Raw genomic sequence first — 14,551 nt, forward strand, 5'->3', positions numbered from 1 at the left:
AACAACTCTTTTGTCACTCAACTCCCTTGGAGGCATTAAGGTCCATTCAAAGCAATGGATTCGCCCTCCCCCTGCCCAAAAAAAAATTGTCATATACAATATCCCTAACGGTATTCCTGAAACTGACTTAAAGGATGGCCTTATGAATTGCAAAGGCCAAAAATTATCAGTATCAAAAGTCACCAGACTTGGAAAACCCAACAATGATGGCATATACACATCTAAATCCTACCTTTTAATCCTGGACTCCACCCTAGAGAACTTCAGTGAACCTATATCCCTATTTGGCCAGATAAAGCCCTACAAAGAGTATAAGGCTAAGCCAATACAGTGTGAAATATGTCTAATAATGGGTCACACTAAACAACACTGCAAAACAAACCTGAAAAGGTGTAATCTATGCCAAAATATCCATCCTCCAAACTGTGCAAACAAGAAATTAACATGCATTAATTGCAAAAATCCCCATTCTTCTGACAACAGATCTGAATGCCCAAAATACAAGTCAAGAGCAATGGCTCTCAGGTGGTCTGAAAAAGAAAACATCCCTTTTCAGTTTGCAAAAATTAAACTCATGGTGCACAATGCAGATACACCTGAATTCTCTGAATTAAGCACACAACCTAATCAAAAAACTCTACAGCATGAAGCTGTAGCTTATGCTGTAATCAAGACCTTAGACTTCCCCCCCCCCCCTTTTAGCCAGAGACCAAGACCCAGAATCTTCTATAAGTAAACCTACAAAACCAACCTCATCAAAATCACCAAAGGAAACATCAGAAGAAAATCCACATCTACTTACAAACATATGCCTCTACATATCCAACTTTAACTCATTCTCCAGAACATCGCTCACAGAAGAACAAAAATCCTCAATTCTAGAAGAGATGGCTAATACCTACTTCCCAAGAAATCTTAAGGACACAGCCAACACAAATTTCAGCACTATACTCAATAAACTAATTCTATCTATCAATGGCTAACCCTCAGTTATCTCTATCCACCATGGGCGCCCATATGGGGGGGGGCAGGGGGGGGCTCTTGCCCCCCTGGCTGAATGATACTGCCTTATTTTTATATTTTTGTTCTGAGATTTCTATTATATAGCATTAAAAGTAGCAATTAGACGAAGTTTGCCCCCCCCCTGGAATTCAGCTTATGGGCGCCCATGCTATCCACCATAATTTTCCAATGGAATGTGAGATCATTAAAAGATTAAAAAATTACTGACCTTCTTAAGTATACTTCTTCACACAACATAGACATACTATGCCTCCAAGAAACCCATTTAAACTCATCAGCTAATCTAAAAATTCCTGGTTATGATGTCCTAAGAAAAGATGGATCTTCCAATAGCATTGGTGGTGGAATTGCCATCCTTGTACAATCACACCTCAAACTCCGTGGTATAAGCCTCCCTCATTTCAGTCATGACATTGATGCAATTGGTGTAAAGTTCTGGCTGGCAAACATGGAGGTCACTATTATTAATTTATATAATCTAAATGGTAATAACAATGGACAAGATTTTTTCAATTTTATTTCTAGTAACTTCTCAAAATAAAATCTAGTGGTTGTTGGGGACTTCAATGCCCATAGTCCTATCCGGGGTTATTCACCTCGAAATAATGTTGGAAAATACATAGATGAATTTTTCACCAATTTTACCAATATAGTACTAGTGACTCCTAAACACCTAAATATCTACTTCAGTGAAAGAAGTGGGAGTTATTCAACAATTGATTTTCAATTAGTCTCATCAAATTTAATAAATAAAACTACTGTCAACAGAATAGACAACCTCCTAAGTGACCATTTTGCCATATGCACAAAAATTGGTGACCCAGCCATCATTGATAATTTCATTTCACACTATGTATGGCAAAAAGCAGACTGGCCAAACTTCTCCCACATTCTCTCAAACCATGACTACTCTTCACTGTCCACTGACCCAAACCAACTCTCCAAAAATCTCACATCACTACTTCTTGATACTGCAAAACTTACCATACCCCAGTCCCAATCCCCAAAAACTTTGAAGAATAACAAACCCCCAAAGCCATGGTGGACATCCTCTTGCCAAGAGGCTTGGCACAATTAAAGGAATGCCATCAGATCATTCAAGAGAAATCCATCCACTGGAAAATATATAGCAAATCTACAAGCAGAGGCAAAACTTAAGAGAACAATCAAACTTGCAAAAGAAGAGGCATGCAAAAACTTTCTCTTAGCAGTGTCCTGCAAAACGCAAGTGTCCCACACAGAACCCCTTTCATTACCAGCTAACTCTAAATGGTAAGCAGCTGGAAACCAACAAAGAAAAAGCTAAATTCTTAGCAGATTTTTTTTAGAAGACATTCAAAAAAACCCCTCATAATTCACCTCAGATCAACCTAATACCCCATTTTGACTTGCCTGGGTCCCAGTATCTACTCCAAAATTTTACAATGATTGAGCTGAAAAAAGCAATCAATTCAATCAAACCCAAAACATCTTGTAGTCATGACCAGATTCATCCATCTTTGCTCCAACACCTTCCAATAGAGTTTAAAAAAGTACTCTTATCTCTTTTTAACAACGCCTGGAGCAATTCCTTCTTCCCATCTGCTTGGAAAACATCACTCATCATCCCTATATTAAAACAAAATAAACTCAAAGAGGACCCCAACTCCTTCAGACCCATTATGATTACCCCAGTTCTGGGGAAATTATATGAGAAGATAATTGCCTCCCGATTGTATTGGTTTGCTTAGTCTACCCACCTCATCCCACATACCCAAACAGCATTTAGGAAATATCATTCTTCCATTGACGCATTTGTTTGCTTAACCAATGCCATATCTGAGTGTCTGAAAGACAACCAAATCCTAGTTGCAGCCTTCTTGGATTTCCAAAACGCATATGATAATATCCAACATTCACTCCTTTTGCAAAAATTATCAAAAAGGGGTTTTCCAATACCTGTAGTGAATTTCTTTAAAAGTTACCTATCCGAACGCTCTTTTGTTCTCCAAGTAAATTCCTACATCTCTTCTAAAAAGTCCGTCTCCAAAGGCCTTTCCCAAGGTGCTGTACTCAGCTGTCTCCTGTTTTCGCTATATTTAAAGGATCTGAACCTACCCAAAACAAATATTCAGTTTGCTGATGATATAGTCCTATGGTCTACCTCAAATAATTTTGAAATGGCCCAATCCAAGTTACAAAAGTTGCTTTATGCCTTTGAATGTTTCTCCAACAATTCATGCCTACCCACCGCCCCATCAAAATCAGCTATAGTACAGTTTCATAATAAGAGAAATCCCCAATCTGCCCTGCTAACCCTAAATGGCGTTGCCATCCAAGAGCAACAACACATCGAATATCTTGGCCTCACTCTAGATCAAAAACTAACTTTCAGGCTCCACATTGAAAATGTGAGAATAAAATGCCTCAGAAAAATCTGCATCTTACAAAGGTTACTCAATACGCCTTGTGGTTGCCATGAAAATCTCTAATAAATTTCTATAAGACGTATATCAGATCTCAGATTGATTATGGGCTAATTGTCTATGGATCATGCTCAAAAACCCTATTATGCAGTCTGGAGACTCTCCAGAATACTAGGATCTGTGCTATACTTGGCCTCAGGAATCACACCAAAACCAACTTCCTCCTCAGCAAAAGTGGTCTCACCTCTATTGCCATGTGCAGAGACAACCTACTTGCCTGCTACTTTACAAAAATTGAAGGTAGCAGTTCCCATAGATTAAATGACTGGCTAAGAAACCCTGGTGCTTTTAGGGGCCTTGCACGGGAATTTGCAACCACCCAAATGACCTTCCCTATACCTTCATCTTCTTTATTTCAAATATAGCCCCGGATACCTTCCTGGACTAACCACTACCCAGAAGTGAACCTTTTGTTTGCGCCAGCTATTACAGCAGATCTTTCCCTTGCCTATGTAAAATCAATATTCCATGAATTTGAGTCTCAGAGATATATCCACCACCTCCCAATTTTTGTGGATGGCTCAAAAACAGAATCCAGGACTGCTTGTGGAGTCCACTTCCCATCTTTAGGTATAGCAGCTGCAGAATGGCTCCAAAATGATGTGAGTATCATGACAGCTGAAAGAGCTGCCATCAACATTGCATTGGAAACCATTATAAAGATGCCAAACCCTCCAAGAAACACCCCTCTTATAATTTATTCAGACTCAAAATTATCCCTTGCCTCAATATCACCAGAACATTCAGACTACCCAGACAATGATACCTCCACCACTCTTGTACTATTGAACCAACTACTTAAACAAGGTATATCCACAAAATTCCAGTACATCTCAAGTCATATGGGTATTAAAGGGAACCACATAGCAGATAAAATAGCTAAATCTGCCCTTCAGTTTGAAATAATTTCTGGAAGTTCTATCCCAGTAAGAGATGTAAACCATTGGCGCCTAAAAATTTATCTAACAAACCAACGCCCACCAAACCTTTCTCCATTTACATCCTGAAAAGACTCAAAGATGTACCACAGAATACGATCAAACGCTACTGGCCTTAACAGCCAAACTTATCACTATCAAAACCCAAACATTCCAACAGTAATTAGCCCTCTTTGCCACCTATGCCAAACCTATGATGAGACCATCAACCATGTTCTTTTTGGTTGCCCTATGGCAACTCTCAACCATAAAAAAAATGGCTAACTTTATCTGCTATATTCAAGCGCCTTAAGCTAACCCCTAATATTGACCAACTAACACAAAGGAGACACTCTTCAACTGATGATGCCAAATTGTTCAAAGCTGTCTTTAACTGCCTAAATATAGGTGGTTTCATAAACGATGTATAAATTCTATTATTAAATAATAATAGTCTAATTTCTATACTTGATTTCCCAGGACACCTCTGACATAATCAGACAATACGAAAAAGGTTAAATGGATTCATCCGAAGCAAAGTATAAATACATACAACAAGTACTGACAAAACCTATCCTCTCCACACAAAAAAAGTGACCCTTTGTCCGCGTCTCTGGAGACGATTCCATACCTATGCGAACCTGACGAGTAAATTACAAGTTCCATAGGTGATTATACTTGTTCCGTAAAAGCTGTATTAAATTTAATTTATTGGCTCGGAGCGATTAAGTAGTACAACATTTACCCTCTAGAGGCGCTGAGGTACGCGGGGTCACTTCTGTAGAGTTTTGTCAAAGCGCGTCTCCATTTGGCAGATTCTGCAAATCTGCCAGAATGCCGAATCCGCAATCATTGTCATCTCCATTTGCGGTCATTCGGCCAAATATTTAAACAAAAGATTCGTGAGTGTAAAAAAAACATAAGGGAAATGCTTCAGATGTGTCTGGTTCAATCAAATTTATAATTAATGATCTTGTTGCAGAGTTTATCTATGATAACAAACTCGATCTTCACTAATTTATCAAGGTCTAGAAGGAGGAGAGACAATGTAAATTCACAGCTCATGGAGCTGCAAAGGCTAAGGAGGGAGCTTTATTCTAAAAGAATTTGGGTTATGCCCCAAACTCACGATTGGTGTGATAATGTTCGTCAAGGATATACCTATGCTGAGTTCTACAATTATTTTAGAATAAACTGGGACAGCTTTTATTTGATTGTGAATTAAGTAGAAAATGCTATGCAAACAAATGACGCAAAATTCAGGCCAGCAATTAGAGTGGACAAGAAAGTTGCTGTTTCCATATTTATTTTAGCAACAAACAGTGATTATAAAACAGTAGGCTCACTATTTGGCTTGGGAAGGAGTACTTTTGGGAAGTGCTTTCATGATTTTATAGATGCTGCACTGAGAGTTATTGTGCCAGAATTAATCAAATGGCCTACCAGCTTGGAACAATTAATGGTAAAAGAAAAGGAATTTGACAAACTTTGGGGATTTCCTATGACTATTGGGGCTATAGACGGTTGCCATGTCCCTTTCCACCCTCCCAAAAGATATCAAAGTGACTATTATAATTTTAAGGGCTGGTATAGTGTGAATATGCTTGTGATATCAGATGCCAAGTACCAATGTTTGTATGCTAAAGCAGGCATACCAGGTAGATGTAGTGATGATGGTGCATTTATGTCCACCAGTATTTACCAAAAGCTATGAATGGCAATCTCTTTCCAAGCTATTCAAGGTATTTGAATGGTGTCAAGATTCCATTTCATCTTCTTGGGGATGGGGCTTTTAGACTAGAGGCTTGGATGATGAAGCCTTTTAGAAAGCAATCAACTGAGCCAGAAGAAATTCTTTTTAATAAAAGGTAAGCTTTTTGCATTTTCTCTAGGCTCCAAAGCTTTCATCCAAAGATTATAGTCTACTTCTTGAGCTTTCATTAGCAGACCAATTCATGTCTGCTTTCTTTAAAGTATTTTTGGTTGTTAGAAACTTCATAGGTTAAATTAGAAAAAAAAATTTCATTAATTTACCAGTGTAATTAAAAACTATAGGTATTGGAATAAAATTGCTATATTTGACTGCTTATTTAATGAGCAATACATACTACAACAAAAAATAAAGCTGTTAAACTTGTTGTTAAGCATAACTAGCAAATGGCTTCCTTTTTCTTGTCACTGTGAACAGAGTAGGGAAAAGAGGTAGAGGATTTAAGGTCCTTGTTTTCTCTAAAGCAAGTAATTTTGCTTGTTTTTTTTTTAAGTAAATTTCTCAGAATAGTATGTTCAGAATCAATCAAATATTTATCAGCTTAGTATAGCTACACAGCTTAAACACTTAACTATTTTATTAAACCTAAATGAATAACAGTTAGAATTCCAAGCTCAGAAGCTAATTGGTTCTATAAAAATTAAAAGAAAAATCAATAATGATAACAATAATGTTTATTGTTTTAAAAGCCCTAGGACAATGACAATACAAACTGAAAAATTTAATTATAATGAAATCCTGTTATGGATATGGCTTCAAAAATGAAAGATCTAAGGTTAATGTTTCCTGTGCAAGTTTTGGTATGCTATCTTTCTGCTCTCCTTTAGTTTGTCAATAAAAACAAAAAATTTTAATATTTTTTCATAATTGAGACTTTTTTCTATCCATATACTGAATTAAATCTTGAAAATTTTATGTAAACTGTTTTACAAATGAAAAATCAAATGTAAATTGGTTGAACATTGTTGATTAAAGACAAATTATTATTTTTGTGCATGGTATTTAAGTTTTGTAGTCACTGCATATGTTTTGGTATGCTATCTTTCTGCCCTCACAGTTTTAACATGTGAATAAAACCAATCACTTTGCTACTATTTCATGGCTGCAATTCTATTCTATCCATAATCTGAATAAAATTTTGGTTTACCCTGTTTTTAATGTTATAAAGAAAATGCAAATTGGTTGAAAGTTATTGAATACAAGACAATTTTGTATTTTCTTGAGCAGTTTATATCCTTCTCTAAAAGAAAGTAAAATCATGATTCTTGCAGTCAATGAATTGATCTGAGATAAAGGACCCCAGTGATATGTGCAGACCTTACCTTAGGACCATTGGACTGTGTCACTTTCTCTTGTAGGCTATGAAACTCCCTCTTGTAGGTCTTATGCTCTGATGCTTGTGTCAAACCACCCAGCTCTCTTGTGTGTAATATGTTTAAGAAAGTTAATTTTATTTCAGTGCCTAGATTTGTCATGCACTAAGATATTTTAGATGATTTTGCAAAAGCTAGTATCTCCCTTTAATACCCAGTCATTATAAAGAATCATGTACTACAAAAATAGAGTAAAACATTTTATCCAAAGCTCTAAATTGTAATAACATGTCTTTTTAATATTTTTCAGTTTATTTTTTTTTTAAATTAATTCTAAATTGGTGTCTATTATCTAATATTTTTACTCACTTTATATCAGTTGTTTTTTTTTTGTTTTTTTAATTTTAATATTATTTTATAACATAAAAAAAATTAAATGTTTAAAATTAATAAACCATTAATAAGTTTTCGACTGTTTATTTTGCTTTTTAGAAAACTATTGAGACTTAAGGGCTATTTTTTCGTTTCTTTTAAGAAATAGATTCTTTTTTTTAGGTTTTCCAGAGTAAGAAGGGTCATTGAAAATCTATTTGGCCATGTCAAAACCAGATTTCCAAGGCTTGCTTATAGCTTAAACTTTAAGTTTGGGACAGAAAATAAAGTGTGTGTAGTAGCTTTAGGACTTAATAATTTTTGCTCAGTGAGGAACTTCGAAGTGTTGCAGGAGTGGAAAAATTATTTGTCTGGCCTTGAAAGGCATTTACAGAATCGCAGGGTAAACCGTGTCCAGGTCATTGGAGCTCAGCCAAGAATATTCCTGCATGAAAGTCACCAGGGGGTCTCTACAAGTGGATCTGATGTCCGACAAGCCTTAGTGAGTCATTTTTGGGCTCAGAGAAGGCAATAAATTTGTGAGTTCAGTTGTTAAGAGTCTGTCACTAATTTTGTTTAGTGCAACTGTTATTTTGGTAATTAAAAAGTTGTTTTACCTATGGGGACAAAGTATTTATTGCCTTAGAACTGTCAAATTACTAGTTTTCTACCCCATGAAATTCAACCAGAGAAGGCTATAAATTTGTGAGTTCAGTTGTCAAGAGTCTGTCACTAATTTTTGTTTAGTGCAACTGTTATTTTGGTAATTAAAAAGTTGTTTTACCTATGGGGATAAAGTATTTATTGCCTTAGAACCGTCAAATTGATAGTTTTCTACCCCATGAAATTCAACAAGAGAAGGCTATAAATTTGTGAGCTCAGTTGTCAAGAGTCTGTCACTAATTTTTGTTTAGTGCAACTGTTATTTTGGTAATTAAAAAGTTGTTTTACCTATGGGGATAAAGTATTTATTGCCTTGGAACTGTCAAATTAATAGTTTTCTACCGCCTGAGATTTAACATCATTTTTTGGGTAGAAAAGTGTCTCCTAAGATGCCAATTAAAATGAAACTCTTGGCTTTAAGTAATACAAAAATAAATTTATAAATTTCAACTTGCATTTAAGCAAGAGATCCTAAGTCAAGGAGAACATGCAAAATTTTCCATCACAAATTACATTTTATTCACCTTAATTTTTATAAAATCTAAAACTATTCAGTTATATGCTTACCAATTAAAAAAACAAGCAGCAGTTATTTTTACTCTTTTTTAATAATCATAAATTTTGGTTTTACTGTGTTAACACTATTTGCCCTCTTTGCATCTGTGGGAGCAGAGGAAATGATATGAATATCATCCATCAAATTGCAAGAATTAGTTTGAAGAACCTTCACATTGCTCATTTTGGGATGATGGCAGCTATGCATGCTATTCACACTTCTTTTGGATTGTCTTTCTTTTGAAATTTCCTCTAGAATTTCATTATTTTTTTTTAACAGCATCCAATAGTAATTTTTGAGTTTCAAAGAATGAAGAAAAGAGTTGTTTCCTCTCTTCCTTCTCTGCAATCTCACTTTCCCTAAGCTCCTGGATTAGGTTTTGCTGTTCTGTCAATAAGGAACCTCTTCTTTGCTTTCTGCTATGTTTTTGAAAGTCACCTAAAAAAGAAAGAAAAAAAAATATGTAGTGATTACTCCTTTATGGGACTAAATTTTTGTTTTTTTGCATAACATTTTATATAGGGTAATAATACTGGCCACTGATTTTAAAGTTTAGTGCCTTTTGTAAATACATGATTGACAATGACACTTTCCCTAAGCTTCTGAATTACTTTTCGCTGCTCCGTCAATAAGGAACCTGTTCTTTACTTTCTGCTATGTCTTTGAAAGTCACAAAAAAAGAAAGGAAAAAAAAAATGTAGTGATTACTCCTTAATGGAACTATATTTTTTGGCATAATATTTTATACGTGGTAATAATACAGGCCACTGATTTTAAAGTTTTGTGCCTTTTCTATATATTATACAGGATGATTGTGCAGGCCACTGATTTTAAAGTTTAGTGTCTTTTGTAAATACAGGATAGAAAGATTCTACAGAAAAAGGAAAATGTTGGTATTCCTTGTATTTCCTGTGCAAGTTTTGTAATTTCAGCATTTTCAACCCCTCTCCCCTTTTTAATGCCTTACTCTGGGTCGTTTCGATTGACTAGGTGCTAAATAATAGGCTTTGAGCCTAATTTTAAAAAAATGCATTAGAAATATGCTGTTCTTCAATTTTAACATTAAGGAACACCCCCCCCCCCCCTACAGACATGTTTTAAAAGTACAAACTATTATAAGCAGAAGGTTATAGGAAAGGGGGAAGAACCCCCTTTCCTTCCAGAAGCTATAGTTTTATTCAACCACAATTCAAGCTAATTGTCCAAAGTCATTTCTTAGAAAAGATTTATGAATTTGAAAGATCCCATGGGAGTTCTTTTTTATTGATCCCAGCAAAACTAATTACTGGGAAAAAATTAAGAAAAACACTCCAAAAATATATACTGTGCAAGTTAATTACTAACCTTGATTATGGTTTTCCAACATTTCATCTACATCTGCTTCAATTGATGTTTCATGTGTCTCAGCAATTTCTTCATTGAAAGCTGGGCGTACTCCTAGAAATTTGAAAAATATAAAGCACAAACAAAAAGGTATTAGCTGTCACTGTTGTATTTACAGAGCCATATTAGGAACAAGATTTTCATTTGTTTATATTTGACTCAGAATTTTTTTATATCTAAGGTTTTTTTTATATGGTATTCCAGAAAATTTAAATTGGTCAGCAATTTTTTCTGCCCTGTCATTCAGTTAATTTAATGCCAAGAGTTTCCATTTACAAAAAAAGTTTAAGAGGGTCAATACAAAGTTTCTTCTAGAAAGTAGAGGCAGGGGTGCCTAGTCTTAGAGATAAATTTGAAAATAGAACATAGTCAAAAGAAATCATACAAAAATCAGATAATCCATAACTATAAAGATTCATAATAAATACTTTAAATACTAGATAGTGTGTCCAACAGCTTTTTAGGCTGCAAGATTCTACATTTTTATTTTAATCAGTTTCTAGGGACCTCATAGTGAACTGCAATTTGAAATTTAGGTCTTTGGATATTATAACTAGAAGGCTAAGCATAATTCAAATAAAACACTTTAACTAATAAAAAAAATAGCAAAAGACTACCCACAATAGTTTACAACCTGAAACATAGCCTAATTGTTTTTGACATTTCTGTTTTTCTTAAACCCGTTTTTTCTTCATTTTCCATGTTTTGGCTGCTAATAGAATCAGTAAGATACAGCCAAAGCACATATGCAGTTTTGTAGATATAAGTATGAGATTTGGGCCTGTCATAGACCCTAGTGAAGTGTCCTTTTACCCTAGTACAAGTCAACAGAACCTGTAAAGTTTTATAAAGAGCCTAGGTTTATCCCTGGCCCCACTAAGGTGGAGGGGGGGGGCAAGGATGCCTATTATATTTACAAATAGTGTTGGAAGGTGATGAGATGGTTGTCTAATTTTTTTCAGTATTACAGCACTTGGTTTAGAAGAGACTGAGCAAACACTTTTCAAAGCAGCAATGCCTATAAATACAAGTTTCACTAAAATCTTAAAAAGGTATCATTAGCCATAACAACTTTAAGAAAGAATCTTACCTAAGATTTCATGCACCTGACTGTAAAATATCCATGCTGGCTTTTCATCTCCACCTTTCCCTGTATCAGAAGATCTTGGTCGCACTCTATTGTACTGATCTGTTAAGTATCTAATTCTTATTTTTATATCTGTAGGGGATTATCAACCATCAGATTTGCCATTTCCTCACATATAAGAATTTTATTTGCCATTGAACAAAGTTGGTCATAAAAATCCTTCCATATTTCTATTAATACAATCACCTCTTCTGATGTCCATTTTCTAGAACCCTTTATAGCTTCTGTATCTTTAGCTGTTTTACCCATTTTCATAAATCATCAACAATTTCTTTTAAAAATTCTTTTCTGAGAATATTTACAAGAGTCTTTTATTTGTCCGGCAGTTATTTTGTATCCGCCAAGTCTGATCTCCATTATCCCTGATTCTGCCATCTTGCAGAAAAAGCAACGTTGAAGGTTGCAGAATCTGCCAACTGCCAATACGGAGACGGAAAAGAAGTCTCCATTGAAATAAGATTTGCAGATTGGCAGTGCAGATTTGCAGAATCTGCCAAATGGAGACGCGCTTTCAGTACTTGGTCAGTATGTATTTATACTTTGATCCGAAGCCTATAATTGAAGAAGAAGAAGAAAGTGACTAAGCGTATTATTCAGAAATAAATATTATAGCCAAAAAGTAAGGATGAACTGTGTTAATCTTGTTTTTTGCTGCGTGGATATTAAAGGAAGAATTTTCCCATTGCCTGAGTATCATGCTACTTGAGACTGTTGCCTCCACTCCTACTATCCTGGATTGAAGTGATAGATTTTGTCTCTGCAGCCTATACTGACATTTAGTACCCTGTTGCTTTTTGGGCACTAGTTCTTAATATATAATCAAACAAATGGGATAGCCTAAATAATTGTTTAAGGACAGTACGCTCCTACATAGCCTATGGTAGACCAAATTTATACCTGCTAGGCTAGCATCAATGAGTAAGGTTAGGCTATAGGCTAGCCTACCATCAAGGGGTAAGGTTAAGCAAGGCTACTTGGTAATAAAGTTACAAATAATCTCAGGAAATATCTTGGTAGGCTAGGTATTTAGTGGTTGCTTTCCCAAGGGAAACATCTTTATAAAAACAATTCTTAGACTACTTCATAGCCTAATGCTTAAAAATTGGGTGAAATTCTAGTTTAGCTTCTTTTTGCTATGTTTGAAAGGGGTTGGTCAATATCTACAAAATCATATTATTGAGTTAGGACAAAAGTGAATACACAATTCGGGAGTATACCCAATGGATAATATCTAAAAATTTCTATTCTATAGAATGTAAAAATAATATCCAACCACACTTAGTTATTGCCAAAATTATCCAACTAGTTAGCTATCTGAAAAATCCTTCCAAGCAAATAAGAAATTATCCAACCAGGAAAATAATTAAAATTTTAAAGAAAAATAGTTTTACCTTTTTAGCCAAATACAATAAAGCACAAGAGCCAACTTAATATTTCTAACTAGGTGGATAATACTTTAACTTAATGCTTGTGATATATATGTAACTAGACAGATAAGTAAATTCTTCATACAAACTAGTGATAACCTAATATCCAACTAGTCAGACAATTTTTTCTCTTAGACATAGCATGAACATCTAATTTGGTGGATATATCAGAAGATCCAAGACTCAGCATTATCCACCTAGTTAGATATTCTTGCTGTGCCTAAGAGAAACAACTTATCTGGCTAGTTGGATATTATCCCAAAACTGCATAGCTTAATGGAATTTACTTAGGCTATCCTCCTAGTTGGATATATATCAGGAGTGTTAAGACTTGGTATTATCCACCTAGTTAGATGTTCATGCTGTGCCTAAGAGAAATGAATTATCTGGCTAGTTGGATATTAAACCCAAACTGCTTAGAGAATCTTTTTATCTGCCTAGTTGGATGTTTATCAGAAACGCTAATGAACATTATTATCCAACTAGTTAGATAGCTATTGTCTCTGGCTAAGAGTAACAATTTATCTGGCTAGTTGGATATTATCACAAAACTGCATAACCTAATAGAATTTACTATCCTCCTAGTTGGATATATAGCCTAGCCTATCAGGAATGTTAAGACTTGGTATTATCCACCTAGTTAGATGTTCATGCTGTGCCAAAGAGAAACAATTTATCTGGCTAGTTGGATATTAACCCAAAACTGCTTAGAGAATCTTCTTATCTGCCTAGTTGGATATATATCAGAAACACTAAGCAACATTAGCCTATTATCCAACTAGGTAGGCCTAGATATTCTCTCTGCCTAAGAGAATCAATTTATCTGGCTAGTTGAATATAAACCCCAAACAGCTTAGAGAATCTTCTTATCTGCCTAGTTGGATATATATCAGAAATGCTGAGCTAAATTATATCCAACTAGGTAGATATTCTGTATATTGCATAGACAGTCAAATATTCAGCTAGGTAGGTAAAGGTGTAAGAGTCTCAAAAATGTTATTATCTGTCTAGCTTGATATTTTATCTTGATACTAATTGTAGTTGGATATTATTTTTACATTCTATAGAATGAAATTTTTTTAAGAATATCCATTGGGCACCTTCCCAAAAAGAAAGGGGGAGTATACCCAATGGATAATATCTAAAAATTTCTATTCTATAGAATGTAAAAATAATATCCAACCACACTTAGTTATTGCCAAAATTATCCAACTAGTTAGCTATCTGAAAAATCCTTCCAAGAAAATAAGAAATTATCCAACTAGGAAAATAATTAAAATTTTAAAGAAAAATAGCTTTATCTTGCTAGCCAAATACAATAAAGCATAAGAGCCAACTTAATATCTCTAACTAGGTGGATAATACTTTAACTTAATGCTTCTGATATTTATCTAACTAGACAGATAAGTAAATTCTTCATACAAACTAGTGATAATATCCAACTAGTCAGACAATTTTTTCTCTTAGACATAGCATGAACATCTAATTTGGTGGATATATCAGAAGATCCAAGA

The 14,551-nt window shown here is 34.7% G+C and overlaps 2 protein-coding genes across 2 annotated transcripts in view; both read left to right on the top strand.

Moving 5' to 3' along the window:
* The first annotated feature begins 5,782 nt into the window (after window positions 1-5,782).
* On the top strand, window positions 5,783-8,868 carry LOC148942795 (uncharacterized). Its single transcript, XM_089102261.1, has 2 exons — window positions 5,783-6,273; window positions 8,045-8,868. Exons 1-2 carry the CDS (start codon window positions 6,116-6,118, stop codon window positions 8,394-8,396), a joined length of 510 nt encoding a protein of 169 aa, XP_088958387.1. The 5' UTR covers window positions 5,783-6,115; the 3' UTR covers window positions 8,397-8,868.
* Window positions 8,869-12,153: 3,285 nt separating this feature from the next.
* Window positions 12,154-14,551, top strand: part of Rpt1 (26S proteasome regulatory subunit Rpt1) — a 41,491-nt gene continuing 39,093 nt past the window's right edge. The window contains exon 1 of the mRNA XM_089102607.1: window positions 12,154-12,229. The gene's annotated coding sequence lies outside the window, so the exon portion shown is untranslated. The remainder of the gene's footprint in view (window positions 12,230-14,551) is intronic.

The sequence above is a fragment of the Artemia sp. Qi Xiang Cuo genome, chromosome 16 (genome assembly GCF_049724085.1).
Source record: "Artemia sp. Qi Xiang Cuo chromosome 16, ASM4972408v1, whole genome shotgun sequence".
NCBI lineage: Eukaryota > Metazoa > Arthropoda > Branchiopoda > Anostraca > Artemiidae > Artemia > Artemia sp. Qi Xiang Cuo.